The sequence below is a fragment of the Harmonia axyridis genome, chromosome 3 (genome assembly GCF_914767665.1).
Source record: "Harmonia axyridis chromosome 3, icHarAxyr1.1, whole genome shotgun sequence".
Classification (NCBI taxonomy): domain Eukaryota; kingdom Metazoa; phylum Arthropoda; class Insecta; order Coleoptera; family Coccinellidae; genus Harmonia; species Harmonia axyridis.
This window is the reverse complement of record NC_059503.1, coordinates 22,259,051-22,275,182: the sequence shown is the minus strand read 5'-3', so window position 1 is coordinate 22,275,182 and position 16,132 is coordinate 22,259,051. Positions and strand designations below refer to the sequence as shown.

Genomic DNA, 16,132 nt, shown 5'->3' with positions numbered 1-16,132 from the left:
CCTGTCCTTGCAACAGCAAGAATAGATGCAGATATTCGCGGTGCATTCACGTTCCTGCAGACCCCGAGAGAACCGATGCGGCCATTATTCGCTCACAGATCGAGATCGATCGGGCTTAATCAGATGAGATGAATGGGGCACGATTGTTATAATGGTATCAATTAGACGAGTCGCATTCACGATCCTTTCTTGCATGCATCTAACAGACTGTCTGGACGTTTAGCTGAATACCGAGGCGTTCTATTGGATCGGTCCCTACTTCCGCCGAGAGAACAACTTTACTTCCATTTTAGTTTTGCTGCTTGATAACTGGCGATCTCGGCCGAAAGCTCCATGATAGCAGATTCATAGTCATGTTTCAACTTTTTTCAAAGAAAATAATTGACAACCAAAAGCTATATTATCAATAAATCTATCACCATGAAAATAGTGTAGAGTATTACAATTAATTTTTTTTCATAATTGATAAAGTTTCATTGGTATATCACTATGTACAATGTTAGTCCATTCTCTTCTGTCCCTTGCCGTTTTCATGCATTTGGTCCTCCCTTCATCAACTTTTCTTTTATTCCATTATCTCAAGTTTGCTTGATCCGATCTTCCTTCATTTATCTTATGTCTCCGCCAATTTTTTCATAAACTTATATAATGACTCTACCTTCAAATCTTTCCTCCTTGTATCTCATTCTGTACATTCTTTTAATACCTTTAACTTCTCTGAGGTATTTCATCTCTATAGTATTCTATCAAGTTTCCAACATCACATACAAAAGTTAAAATTAGTCGGTATATAGACTGAAAGGTCCTCATCTAGAAGCCATAAAACATTGCTTTTAGGGTTTACCCTAAGATTAGTCTTTAGACTAATCTTGCATACTACCAAAGCTGGAGATACACCAGCTTTGGTTAGCTCTAATAATAATAGTAATGTAAGGTTGTAAGTCGAAAAAGGCTATTCTGAAGCCACGCAAAAAGTGTTTGAAGGGTAAAACTAATCATCTATAGAATCATAGCTCATCAAATTCGACCATGATGATAATGATACAAGATTTGGCTCAGCAGAAAATATCTGTAAAAAGGTTCTAACTAAGAAGACAGCTAGTCTGAAAGCAAACGAGATGACACCACCATAGACCATCATTGGATCAAACGAAAATCCCTGGGAATCAGAAAATTGGTTAATGGTTTTGTGACGATCTCTACCAGTGCAAATCTTCAGTAAATTACATCAGACAATTCCTCTTGAACTGCAATAGATAGTGCAGCGATGTGTCCCATCGACCAAAAACGATGAAGTCAGTATGATGCATCCCGCCGAATCCACAATTTCGGATAGACGGTTGCTATCCTTCATGATCACGCCTCTGTCGATTTCGCAATGCAGTTTCCTTCTCTTTGTGTGCAAATTATACCGTCTCTTATCTTTTTTCGGATGGGCCACTCGCTGTCTTATGTGAACCCGCTTCGAGATCAACGGCCCCATGACATTGTCACGCGTTTGGTGCAGGTAATCCCTTGTCTGGGTTCGTCTTCGGTTTGGATCGTCCAAAAAATTCGACGCTTTTGTCTCGAAAAAATTTTCACCATTTATTATGTTTGTCAAAGCATAATCCGAGTGATAGATGTTGAGTCCGGTTGAAATTATAGGTTACGTGAGGTTATATAATCAACATACATGCCCAAAGTATAATAGTACTTGTTTTTTACTGAATTTCAAATTGGGTAATACTGTTCCATGTACTTAGATTAGGCACATATGTATAGTGGGTGAGATAACAATTTAATGTATAAGTCTTCGATTTATCTTAGAACAATCAATGAAAACAATTTATTTTTATGAGAACTTCAAGTACCTGCAACTCTTTAATTTGCACCAAACTTGAGATGTAGTGTGCAGGTTGTTGTGTTGGGTCATTGTATAAAATGATTGGATATTGACAATCTAATGAACATAATATGTTTTTCATAATATGATAAATCAATTAGGAAGGAATTATATTAATTTTATGAATAGCATAAAATACACCTTTCTGGTCTACGTTATGAGACAAGTGTTGCATCATTACATCTCTATGAAGAACTGAAAGACTGCTGTTAACCAATATATACATATATAGAATTCTAGAAACTGAATTCGTCTTAAAAATAAAACAAAATCGCATCAGATTCCGTACGGGGAGTTAAAATGGGCATCGTAAAAAAACAAATAAACGATAATTAATAAAGCCGTATCGATAACTTTATAAATCACATTTTTCAGGTCCCAAGTGAAGAAGAGAAAAACAATTGCATGCAATCAGCAATTTCCGGTCGCCAACATTACGAAAACAAAAAAGAAGCGCATATAAGATGGCAAGTGCAAGTAGTGAAGGTCACATGACAAGCGCATGTGCAATAGTTATAATTATATCATTGCAAGTGCTGGAGAGTGGGCCGTGTCTGGAGGGGCGGGAGGCTTTGGGGTGACCGTCCGGACCAAGGTCTGATCAGGGGCGTACCGCAGGAGGAATCGCAAATCACGGCATTCGCCAAATCGGTGCATATTATTCGAAAATTTGCTCGATTTCGCCGAGTATTGATGTCAATTAGAGAGTGGAATATCAATAATCAATTATCACTTGTTATTCTCTGAAATTCAATCCTGTGCAACAGTCGACAATAATGAGATTCTTATTCGAAATAATAGACAGTTGGTTTGCGGTTACTTTTAAATGTTTGTTATTGGGATGCATATGGAAAGCAGGGTCGAGAATTGATAACAAAAATCATCGCAGGTGCAGGGTGTTACAATGATTGGTTTTTTCAATTGTGAAAAATGCTGTTAATTCATCACTATGGTAAAAGTAAGAGACTAGCCTGGATGTTGAAGTTTCACTAATGAAATCGTTATTCTGATGTACCTAATATTTCTAAATTTCTCTCCAGAATAGAAAACTTTGAGGAAAGAAATTCGTGTTTTTTCTTATGATACTACTTAGAATTTTTCCATTTGAGGAAAACCTTTTAAGATTGTGTATTGAATAATTTTTATACAATCAATATTATGAAAATTTATGCCCGATAATTTGGAATTGATACTTGATAATACTGGATAGCAAATGATATTTAATTAATTAATTTGTTGCTTTGGTAATCATCCAATATCTTCAATTGTCGATCAATATTAAATTGTATAATAGAGCCTACCAAAATGAAAATATATCTTCGATTTTATTTTGGCAAGTAGACACCTGTTAAATTTTTCTGGTTATTTCCTTCAATGTCTAAATTGATGTTTTTTGAAAATGTAAGTTGTTTTTCAGTTACTGCTATATTTCTCTATTATTGTCTTTTTGCGGAGGAATAGGTGACTTGATTGAAGTTTCCCGCAGAAGCAAACAATAAAAAAATATCAAAATGAACAATAAATGATCCTTGAAATTGAATTGCGTATGGATTCATCCTTCTTGGGAGAGCAAAAAACCTGAAGTCATATATATTTAACTCAGCGGAATAACACAGATCAGTTCCAGTTGCAATGAAGATTATAAAAAAATATCGAAACATGGACAGCATAGTCATTTAGAGAACGGAAACAAACTTCCAACGTTCGATAAAAGCAAATTTCAAATTTCCTGTTCGAGGCGAATAAATGAACATTGGCGGCAACAAATCTCATTAAATAGGTTTATTTTTATATTTAACTTGGCGCTTTCACTTCCTCAATTTCAAGTGTGGAGTTGTATTTAAATCGCGAGGTTCAGACGTGATTTTATATTTCTCGATGCGATTACTTTACGGTATGTGGGTATGTGATACACTTGAAAGAGATAGTGGGAAATATTTTTGTCTTAGTGTTAATATGAGATTGGAATATTTCCTACACAGATTAAGTATTCCTTTATGGATGTAGAAATATAAATTTTTGTAGTTTTCGGAAGTAAGAATAGGCATTAGGAAGTGATCGTTTACGATAATATCTCATACATGACTCCAAGACAAAAGATTATCAACACCGACAAAAGCAAAGTTGTTCTTATAGACTAAAATTCACTATCAGGAAATATTGAAATTAATAAGGCTTTTTGGTGATATTTACCAATGTTATAGATTGTTGTTTTTTCGGACTATCAAAATCAGTAGGTATTTGCATAATTTATTTTTCTTATTATACTAATATGATTTCGCCAATATTCAAATATTCTTGACTTTTATTTTGATGGTTAAATTACTTTCTTGATCGAAATATTGTAAGTAATATTTCTGGAAAATATCTTTTTCAGTTGTTCAGTCTACTGATACTGAATTGTTCCTTATAAAACTTTATATGATGGAAATGCTTTTGGTGCATCGTCAATCTAAAATTTTGTATTGAAAAAAATAATAAAATTGGCAATTTTATCACTATGACAACGACAGATTATAATAATTGCTGAGAGGTAATTATTTCAGCAAAGGTAGGTGATTAATCAGATGAAAATTTCTTAACCTGTTTCATTGACCATTTTCATATGTTTGTTGACCCGAGTCCCGAAAACTACTATGGAAGGTGTCTTTGATTTTTGTTGTTGTTTCATCAATCTTTGTCGTTAAGAAGATAGAACGAGTAATCTTTAACGATTCTTAACCATTAAAAAGATACTCATAAAAGTAAATAAAAACGAGTCCATTTCTTGGAAGAGTAGCAATTCTGTAAAAAAAGGTGAAGATAGCGTTATATTTTTTTCTTGTCGCATGGAATGATCAAATTGATGCTCTCAAAGTTAGGTAGGCAGTTAATTGATAATAAAACTGTTCTTTTAATTCTCCTTGAAATTTTGACGGTCTCGAAGATATAGAGTTCAGAATACCTAAATGACTTTATGATTCTACGAGATTCCATAAGTGTCAACTGCGGATATTTCATATGAAAGGGGCTAATTTTCAATCAAAATAGTTATTTATAATACAAGTGCAGAAGGCATTGATATTCTTCCACGAGTTCAAAATTCAAAAACGAGCCACGAAGTGGCGAGTTTTGGAATGAACGAGTGGTAGAATGAGCCTTCTGTACGAGTATTATACATTATTTTCTCTAATTCATTGCATTTTCATTGAAATTAATGAAATATTTCCATAAATGTAATTTAGTGATTTTTGCATTGAAAAATGTTGGTTGGCAGAACTGATTTCTTTAAGGCAAATTGATGAATTGACAGATAAAGCCGTGGCGGAAAGTTCGGAGTACCAACATAGAATATTAAAATATAACCATGAAAACTGTGCGTTTCTGATATATTCTCGCACGATTTTGTTCTACAAGATGTGGAAGAATGAACGGAATAACCACAGAATTAGAGAAAAGTATATTCTAACACAAGTTGCAGTTTGCAGAATGGGCTCCTATTCCAACACGAATGCAAAATGAGTGTTGGAATTGCCTTCTGCAACGAGTAATAGACGATATTTTCTCTATTTCAGTCAAGTTTTGTGACATATTGAAGAAATTCAATGAAAAATTCAGATTATATATCTTAGTGACTTGTATTGTATCTTGGCAGTTGGTGTGACTGTTACGAAAATTGACAGATTACGGAATTTGAATATGAATTCTAAGTTTCGAATTTTGAAATAATTTACAATTACGCATTGAATTCGTGAATTATGTCTGATGAAATCGATTTAACACCACCAGAATTGAGAAAATTGCGAATAATGTACAAATAATTTCAATATATCCAAATTATATTATATTTACAATTATTGACGTTTGTAGAAATTTGATAGGATTGGAAGTCAGTGTAGACAACCATAAAACGAAAAATATAACTGAAAACGATGTTGTAACGAGTTCATTATACACTGGTTTTAGAACTGTAATGAACTCATTACGATACTGAAATAGAAAAATTACTTATATAAACGCATATATTATTGTTGTACTTTTCTTTGTCTCAGAATATTTTTTTGTGGAAATACAGAAGGGATGTGGATATTAGTAACGAAACTTTGTATTCGTTCTAACATTAGTCGAACCATAGTTCAATTTTTTTCGATTCGAAAAGGGGAGTAGGTTCTCTCGGATGTCTGGTTCGAGTTCTAGTCCAAGTGCGAATGCGCCGGAATGCAATCCTATTTCCTCGAGCATTTAATTACTTCTTTCCTGCAACTCAACGTTGGCCATCGCGATCAAACCAGAAAAGCGTCGAGATACAGCAGAGCGGCTGCTGCTGGATGCGGGCATCAGAGCAGTTATTTCACTATGCCCATATAGAGTGGAAGAAGAAGAATAGATGATGGAAGAGAGTAACTAACTGCAGCAGCCAGGATGACCTTCAGTTTGCGGAAAGTCGCAAATAGAGTCGATGAACCAGTGACCGCGAGCGAAGTTACGGAGATGCAGCCATTAGCCCCATTGCAGCGCGGCTGCAACGTTGGCTACGATTATGTTTAGCGCTTTTTTTTTCATCGGTACTCGGAAACGACAGACAATATAGGTTGTCGCAACAGGAAACGTTCTTTGTGCGATATACCACATACTATAACGATAGTAGTTATTCGTCTCATTTCTTCAATTCAAATGCGGAAATAGCCTTAATTATTTTTTTAAGTTTATTTCACATCTTTCGGTTAATAGCTGAAATTATACTTGATACGCAGTTGGTTGTCTGCTTAAAAAAATTGAATGGTACACAATTTACTACCAGTCTTCTAATCAAGAAATTTAATATTCTTTAAATAAATCATTAAGATTTCATGCGATCATTTTCAGCATTTCTGATCTATATGAATAAATTGTGAAATCTCATCACTTTGAGTAGTATTTAACCTCAGAGTGATAAACATAGATAGAAGGACCATATGTCATTTTCAGTAAGCAAATTTTGTGCTTAACATGAACTATCAAATTTGAAATAATGTGTGCGGAATTGAAGACATATCAGTGATGACATATTTCACTCAATTCGCAAGTTTCTCCACAAAGAACGCACTTCTTATGTCCCATAGTGAATCAACGTTTCATTTTAACTCAAAATATGTTGAAATATATACCTACCTAAATATACGGAAATTTAAAAAACAAACTTCAAGCGCGACAAACGACGTGAAACAACCGATGACACTAGGGGAGCAAAAGTTGCAAAACCTTGTATTTCAGCAGGTAGATACAGAAAATAATAAATATTATGCTTATTATAAATTGGACAATAAGAAAAAATATCGGATTCCTAATATTCAAATTTGCATATTGAATCGGGAATCGCTCAAATAAACATATTTGATTCAATATAATATACATTCATACCAATATATTAAAATTGTGGATCTGAAAATATATCACAATCCGACAAAGTAATCTAACCATGTTGGGGATATGTAAAAATTCTGTATGTTCCCTCCATCGATGTTTATTACTCCATTATTTACCAAAATAGCTTTAATAGTATGATTCAGATCTCAGAGTTCGTTCTAGTTTGCTAGATCTCTGCCCATTGCACTAACTTTTTGGCTTGTGGGATCCATGATGCTATCTCAAATTTTGGTTTTTCACGTGACAGATGGCGTCTCACTGTCAAGTAGTAAGTGGCTCCACCCGGCAGATGGCTCTTCACGTTACGCATATTCCACAAATGCAAATAGGTACGATATTTTTAAGTTTGCGCCTGCCTATAATTGGCTGAAAATCGTTTGTTGAATTTTTCAATAGACGACATGCCTGTATCAAAATTGTACCAAATGTAAATACATAATTAATTAATTTGTAATCATTATAAACTACAGTTTGAACAGAAATAAACTATTTATTCTTTCTGCAATTGCCAACACATCCCAAGAGGGAACCTTAAATTTGCACGAACTCATCTTTCAGGTTTAAAAATGTTCTTGTACACCCAGTATAAAGAATCCTCAAATATTGAAGAAGGTAAAAAAAACCTTAATCACTTTTCGACAATAAATCTTAAAATAAAAACGATTCTTCAACTCTTTTCCATATCTTTCTATTCGTCTAGAAATGTATTCAGTTGACGCAGATGTAATACAGCACGTGCTTCATCTCTAATTACTACTAGACTATACGAACAATATTCCAGTGACAAGTCAACAATCAATCTAAATTCCTAGTGTAATTATACACTCGTTGATCAACAAACGAGCCTTGATCACGGCCTGAAAAACTTGTGAACTACAAACAGCTAACTGACCTATCCTAGAAAACGTTACCACTGGACGATGATGCATCAAGTTAGCCAGTCGCTAGTCTAGGAGCTAGACGTAGTAGTCGTAGTAGTAATTCATTTGTTTCCTATTCCCCTACTTCTCTAGGAAGACTGAAGGTACTATTAGATTACGACGCTAGATGCCATTGTGTGACACGCTATCGTTCTTTTTGTTGGATTTGATGAGTGTATCACTTTATGAACGTGAAGGATGATACGTACTATGTATATGGTATTTTTTTGGATCCTCATACGTTATCATGTATTCTCTTGAGTTCATTATGTTGCTTGTATTTTATGGAAACTGCAGCTAATTCGACGTCGGGGCCCTGAACTTCACAAATAAATAGAAGGCTTAACGAATAATCATGTTTTTGTTTATCTTAGCTGTTTTTCACGGGATAACTTATTTATCCGAAACCAGGGCAATTATCGGACAAATGCAAGTAATATCTTGGTGAAAATAGAATTAAAAATGATCTTAAATCAAATATCGCCTGGGCGATAGCGCAATAAAATGGTACGCCGATAACCTTATAAAACAACAACTGCAACACTGATCTCGGACACCTAAATAAAGTTTGCACCACTGACTGATATGTTCAAATTAAGTAAACATTAAGATAATGAAATATTATTTGAATAGGCTTTTTTATATTTATTGCTGGAACAGGAAAATTTGGTGTTCAAAATTAGCGCCTGTTGGCATAAAGATTAGTGGGAATTTGCAACAGGGTTCTTGACATTGCTGCAATTTGACGTTGAGACAAATATTTGAGGGGACTTCAAGGTTAAGATCAATTTCAATGCAACTCAGACATTTGGTTTCTCAATTCTGAAATGTAATTTTGGATTAAAAGGTGGAGACTGGAGACAATAGCTAGAGTCAAGCAAGGTAACAACTGCAACTGCATAAACTTTTAACCAGTTTTTTCCTTTGAAAACATAGTTGCAATATTAACGAATCAATTTGTTGATTGCTAAGTGAATAGAAAATCAAAAAAACTAATTTACAGTGCAACAACTGTGTCAATGACACGGATATTGTACCTACGTGTAAAATGTTCTTTAAATGACCTCGATTTATCAAAAAAAAATGATAAAATTCTGCGTTAATAATTGTAGAGCGTCAGAGGAAATTGATTGATGATTTCGCAATGGCACTTCGAAGGATCAAGATGGCATCACGAAGTTAAACAATTTTTATCTATGTTTTCACAATGCAATTCACAACAACCTGAACGATTGCCATTAATTGCATTATCGATGTGAATGGTGTGGGGTATGTTAGTTTTTGTGTGGCGTTTCATATCTTATTTTTTAAATTTAGACCCGAGCATGCTGCCAGCTGCGAAATGAAAATATGCGATGCAAATATAAAAATGTTATATTTGAAACGAATATTTGGCAAGCTCGATTGATTCTTTTCAGGCAGGTCAGAAATTGCAATTATACTAGACAGAACAAAACGGAGACAACTCTGAAAATTAAACGTTGAATTGTTTACGTCCAAACAGAGTTTAATTACAATTCAGGTTATTTGAGTTGATATTCGCTTCTTATTATGAATTATGGACTTCCTTTCGCATTTATTGAAATTTTAATCAATCTATTAGTTCTGGTTTTAATTGCGCTACGTATCTAGACTCCGAATGAAACCATGACCTCGGTCAAAGTCACAACTACAGCACGAAAATAGATTAGGCGAGCTGATATGCTACGAAATTTCTGTTTCCAAGCGATCATTCGCGATAACTTTCATTTTAGATGTTTTGCGTTTGGGGACTATTCAGACTTCTATATCATTCATCTAATTACATAATACGTCTATTGATTTGGTATACCTTTCATAGAAAAATTGTATCTATTAGAGGTGGATCCAATGAGCGAAATAAGCAAGTTTTATTATAAGCAACCTTAGAAAGTTATTGTAATTTTCACACGTTATTTTTCGAGTTGTATAATATTCAAATCAAAAAGAGTGTCTTTTGAATAGAGATTGACAAAAGAATAGCGGAAAATTTTATTCAAAACCCAATTCCTTAAACTTCGCAAGTTATGAAATTTTGATTCTTTTTATTTTGGAGGTGAAGAATTGGTAATATTAACAAAAAATTGTTGTTATATTGAAGAAGATACGGAATTGTATGGAGACTTTTGTTCTCTCCTGTCGATACTGATTTTCAAACATATTGATGAATTACTGTCTTTTAAGAAAAGACATCAGAAGTTATATGGAAGTCATACATGAAATTCAATCTTGATTTTGATTAGAAGTTCAACTTTATTTCCACAAAATTGATTTAACAAAATAATTGTTTCGTCAACTACATATCGACTTACCCAGGTAAGTATTATAGTTATTGTAACAATAGTCTCCTTATGTAGTCTATATGCAGTTGACGAAACAATTGTTGTGTTACATAAGGTTTGTGTTGTTTCACTCTTTTAAGATGAATTTCCTTCAAAACAATCAAACACACCTAAACTTGTGTGTTAATTTTCTCTCGATCCAAATAATATTATTTTTCTGTGTCTAAAACATCCATTAGCATGTGTTCAATCGATAACCAGGAAGGTCTGTGTGACATTCACTGGAGAAGATTGTCTAATCAATTGTCAGATGCGTTGGATTAGTAAACAAACCATAAATAGCACTGACGCGGTATGGGGCCCCTTATGTTTCGAGTTGGCCTAGGTTATTGCTTACTATATTTAAATAGTACATGTAAGATCTCGAATTACGCTTCACAAGGACCCGACCAACATGCTTCCAATTTTTAACGCTCAAAAACAGCTTTCTTTCTTATCGCTCTGCAACACCTAGCGATTATGCAATATGAATAGATTTTTTTTTCGAAACTTTCGGTTGATAGGGAAGTTGTTCGATTTATTTTTGGAAAACTGGTGGCATGATGTAGTGAAGATGAGAGTTTTGGAGTGTTGCCAAGGTATTTGTACCATGCAGCAAGTAGAATGTGAAAACCTGCTTTCCTTATTTTTATAACCTTCCTCATTCTCTCAGATAACAGGCGGCCCATACTTTTGTGATCAATTAACTTTTTAACATCTTGACATTTGTTAGATGAAAACTTATGGAATTTTCTGATGCTTAATTACTACATCTAATGAAGTGAATGTTATTAGTTCCGATGGTACGATTCTCTTGAAATTTGGCATTAATATTATACTGGTTATTTTACGTATACGAATTAAAGTTCAGATCTCTATCGTTACGAAATTTTTGTAAGTTTTTGCTCGAATTTTCTATGGTTCTTGCCACGCAATAAACATTAGATTTTGTACTCAGTTTGAAATCGTTTTTGTACCTACATCCACATACATTTCAACTCGGTCTGATCTGTTATCAGTGTAATATTAAGACGCGATCAACAGATAATTCTGCACGAAGCTTATTATTATTAGGTTTTTTATATTTGTTTTGAATATTTTTCAATTCTGATAACGCAATCAACATGATATTTGGCCGATTGAAATTGTTATTTAATGTTTAAAATTCAAAATTACGAAATACGAAATCGAACATAGGCATAGTGTCTGGGTTTTCTCTTTTGAGAGTTATCGTATTTACGGCCGGACGACACCACATCGACTGTCATCGTGACGAAATGATCCATTAGAGGAAACCGATCCAAAATCATTCGAATTGTTAATTTTTCAAAATATTAGAAAATTGTGTATCCGAATTGAAGGATTTCGATATTTTCGAAAGAATACAAAAAAGATTGTTTAAAAAAGGAAGTCCACCCTGAAAATTTCAAGTTTCTAGGTTTGTCCGTTTGAGTGTTACGGAGGAACTGACGGACTCCAAAAATAAGATAAAAAAAAAATTAAGAAAATTTTCACTTACTTGTAGTGAATGGTGGGTAAAATGGTTGGTGTATGTTTCCAGGTGGTCTTTGCGTGTGATGATGGGCTGAAGGAGTCCAAGATAGTGGGTGTCTGTTGAGGAAGTTTCCAACTGGGGAGTGAAGAGATGGTTGTAGCCTAGATTTTAACTCGTCGGTTGAAGTATGACCGCTGGAGGAGCTGTCCACATCCGACACACCAGAATCTGCTGGACTTGGAGGAAGAGACCCTGAAATGTTTTGCCGGAATTTCAGAACAGAGATTTGTTTGATTTGAGTTTTATGATAAGTAAGTTAACTATCTCTCAAAAAACTCAAGATTTAATATTCGGTTACTTCTTTTAAAGTGTCCATTGTTTCATTTCAATATTTTTTGGAAAAGCCTAGCGTATCATCAAAAAGTTGTTAACGACTTCATAAGATCCATTTTCATGTTCAAAACAATAATAAGAGCAACTCCACCGTAAAAATATTTTATTAAGTATTACATGGTCTAACACGTTTGAAACAGTCTTGTGTTCAACAGTTACTTCAGGACAAACAAACCTAGACATTTGCATTTTACAAAGATTTTCAACAAATGCAACATTTTTTTGAAAGAATGCTTGGTGCTGATATTACTATTTGGTTTGCATTAAAGATGATGCAAATGAGTTTCATTAAAAACCTTCTCTTTTTTGTTTAATATCTGTTACTCATTCATTTTATTGTTACTGTTTTGTGCTAAATGAACGATTGCTATTATTAATGTTTACTTCTTTTTCTTCAAAACATTCAACACCAACAAAATTTAAAAAACTATCACAAAATGTAAATGTCCGAGCATATTTAATATCTCAATTTTAGACTTTCTAGCTAGGAGAGCCAGTCTGAGAACCTCTGCACTAAGTTTTTATTTTTTCGAACTGAAATCTTCAGTTGGATTAGTATTGCATATTGCAAATTTTTGTATTTATAAAAAAATATTTTCTACCTTCTACGAATTTCTCATAAGCTTCTCACATAATGTGTGCTGGATTTAGGTAACAGTAACTAAATATGTATAGTTGAAAACAGTTCCACGAACTAAAAGGAAAGGATTGATAGCCAAAGTTTAACGCAGTTGGAAGCTTGTCTAGCCATTAGTTTTTTGACTTTTCTCATCGAAGATGTGAAGCTTGCCATGACTGATGATATTCATAAAGAGGATAATTAATGAACAGGTAGAAGGGCTCCCGTTGGTCACTTCGAACCAGTTCCACCATGGGAAAGCGGTACCACACCAAACTTCTGATTAATTGCTATCCATTGTCCACCTCTCCGATTCGGAGGAAAGGGAAGAGCCAAGTCGTCGAATTTCCTAAGAAATCGACATCGGGAGCGCCTCATGGGCCTATTAGTCATGCATGCCTAACTACCCTTATGCGGCAGTAAATAAACACACACCCTTTCCGAATCCCGGCATGAGTAACCCGTTCCTTTGTTACCCTCTAACCTGTTTTAAATCCGCGAGTTCATCCCTAAATGTCCGGTCTGACCTGTCGACCTCGCCGCCCATTAATCATATCTATTATACTGGATGGGGTCATCCATGGGTCCATCCTTGGTCCCCCAGTTTAAGCCCTCGACGTACCTGGCTACCTGTGTTGGCCGTTTCGGCTGAGAAACGATCTGGTCGACTCTGAAGATTGTCGATTATGTCGTTACCTCCGTTGACCGTTGGTTAGTTCGATTGCAAGTTGCTGGCGTATTAAAAGAGGTACTACGTGAGAACTTTGGCCGTCGTACTGACTGGACTGTCGTTCTCGGATTGTTCCCAATTTGCATAAGCATTCACCGCTGAAGATGTTTTGATTTATTTTGTGTTCGTGTCCTTGCCAGGGTTTTGTTTTCCAACGACGGAATATACCCGCCATTATTATAAGGTTTTGGTGTAACGGAAGTTGGAGCTTCCTTAAGTTTTGCTGACCGTCCACCCTGTCGATTTCGGAGGGTTTGAATTATGTCTTGAGAATGTTTCTACCGATACTTGATACTCATGGTTGATTTGGAAAAGTTTCCGTTGATTTTTGTAGAATCGTCATTTTCAAATACTCTTTACATTATCATTAAAATATTGAATTATTACAATGTTTAAGACCTTTCCGTTTGATACTTATATCTTTTGATATAAAGATTTTTTGAGCGCTCACCTAACAGATTGCTCTATCATTTAGCAACAATGTCAGTGTTTTTCAAATTTTGAGCCGGTAATGGTCTCAAACGGTGAGGATGAATTCGTGGTCAAACTCAAGCATAACTGCCGATCGAAAATACTTAGAAACGTGAAATCTTTAGGTTAGGTTCGGATCTTGAATTCATCGGTCAAGTTTGTTAATGAGCAAAGTTCGTTTGGGAGTTTTGTTTTTTATTAATTTCAAAACTTCTCATCAAAATTTGCAATTGGACGAAGAATGACAATTCGGAATCTGGTGCTGATTTTTATGTTGATCGTACTTAAATAAAACTAGAACTAGAGAATATCGAGAACAAATTACCCATTATTTCTGTGACCATAAAACCGACTGAGTTGAGATTTAAAGTAGTGATATGAAATAATAATTTCAAGTTTCGCATAAAATTTCAAGGTGATCATCAAAACCATAGAAAATTCATGAAGAATAGTAAAAAAAACATTTTTCCATAATTAAAGATCAGATCGGGTTGGAATTTTGTTGGTATATTTGGAATACAGGAATAGCCATTCCAAAATGCGACATTTCGTATAGGTAGCGTCATCAGGACCATAGAAAATTCAAGGAGAATTTTTGAAAATAAATAGCTGTTATTTACTCAATTATAAATCGGATATAGAATAAACATGTAAAGCTTCATGAAAAAATTGTGTTGATAGATTCATCCGAACCATTGAAAATTAAAGCTTGAAGTCAATAATAATAAACATGATCAACAAAAATTAGCAAGAATATATTGTTATTTGAAAAATCTTAATTTTTCCCCTGCATGGTTAAAAACTAAATCTGAATATGGGACCATCACGCCTAATGACAAAACGAAGGGGTACATTTCAACAAGGAAGTCTAGCATCGGTCGTCCCGTATCTGTTTACATCTTTCCAATCCAATACCTCCTCTGTATGCATTTAGGATCTGTTTTTATACCTCAGCCTCATAATCCCTCAACACTCATTGTTCACTCCTTGTAAACGCGTTCATCCCAAAATTTCGGTCTATTTTTTGCAACCGTATAAGTTACATTGTTGTGATACTCTTGTACCGATTCATTTACAGACCATCCCATATCAGGTGTTGGATCTTTTGTAGATGTTGGCCGTAATTATATTGTCGAAATGGTTGACCATCTTACCCCTAGGTGCAACACCTTTTCTTAATGCGATAAACCCATTTACATACCGACTTTTCTTAATCCATCGTGAGATTATAGTCCCAAAAGGGAATTATGAGAGGGCATCTTCGGTCTATGACATAGGTATGAATTGAAATGAAATCGGTATGTATTTGGAATATAAATTGCAAGGTATAAATTTGAATAGAATTCGATTTAATATCATTAGTAATATTTCAACACTCAAAAAATTTAAAAACTTCGATATTATCAAATGAATATGAAAATGGCAGATTAAAAAGAAATTCTATGACTTTATGTCTGGCGAGAAATTTAAAAGAATTACATTGGAACTTTCCTCGTAAATATCGCGCGTGTTTAAGTTAGTCCGCAAGTTATTAAAATGGCTTGCCATTTTAATTGCAAATTTACATAAGACATGATAAATATCCAAACCAGATAAAAAGTTAGGCATTGACCTCTTTTCACGCTAGAGGAGTGGTAGCATTGTAGCGAATGCAACAACTACATATCCGTTTTAAACGAAAAAGCCCAAGTTCGTGATTTTAAAGAAATTGCAAGGATCGATGCTTCGCTCTGACATAAAACAGAAATTATTGTCGAGTAAAAAAAACTAGGACAGAAGTTCTCCTGAAATTGAATATTTTATCGCTTGATAGCGTCGTATTCCATTACGTACTTCTGGAAGTAGAATTTTTTATGAAATCTAGTTATCATTTTCAAATAGGTCATTAAATGAAG

At 34.3% G+C, this 16,132-nt stretch overlaps 1 protein-coding gene across 1 annotated transcript in view; it reads right to left on the bottom strand.

Annotated features, from left to right (window-relative positions):
* LOC123674528 (ecdysone-induced protein 74EF) overlaps positions 1 to 16,132 on the bottom strand; it is a 196,162-nt gene that overhangs the window by 4,188 nt on the left and 175,842 nt on the right. The window contains exon 8 of the mRNA XM_045609423.1: positions 12,049 to 12,276. Coding sequence (XP_045465379.1) covers positions 12,049 to 12,276 — 228 coding nt within the window. The remainder of the gene's footprint in view (positions 1 to 12,048; positions 12,277 to 16,132) is intronic.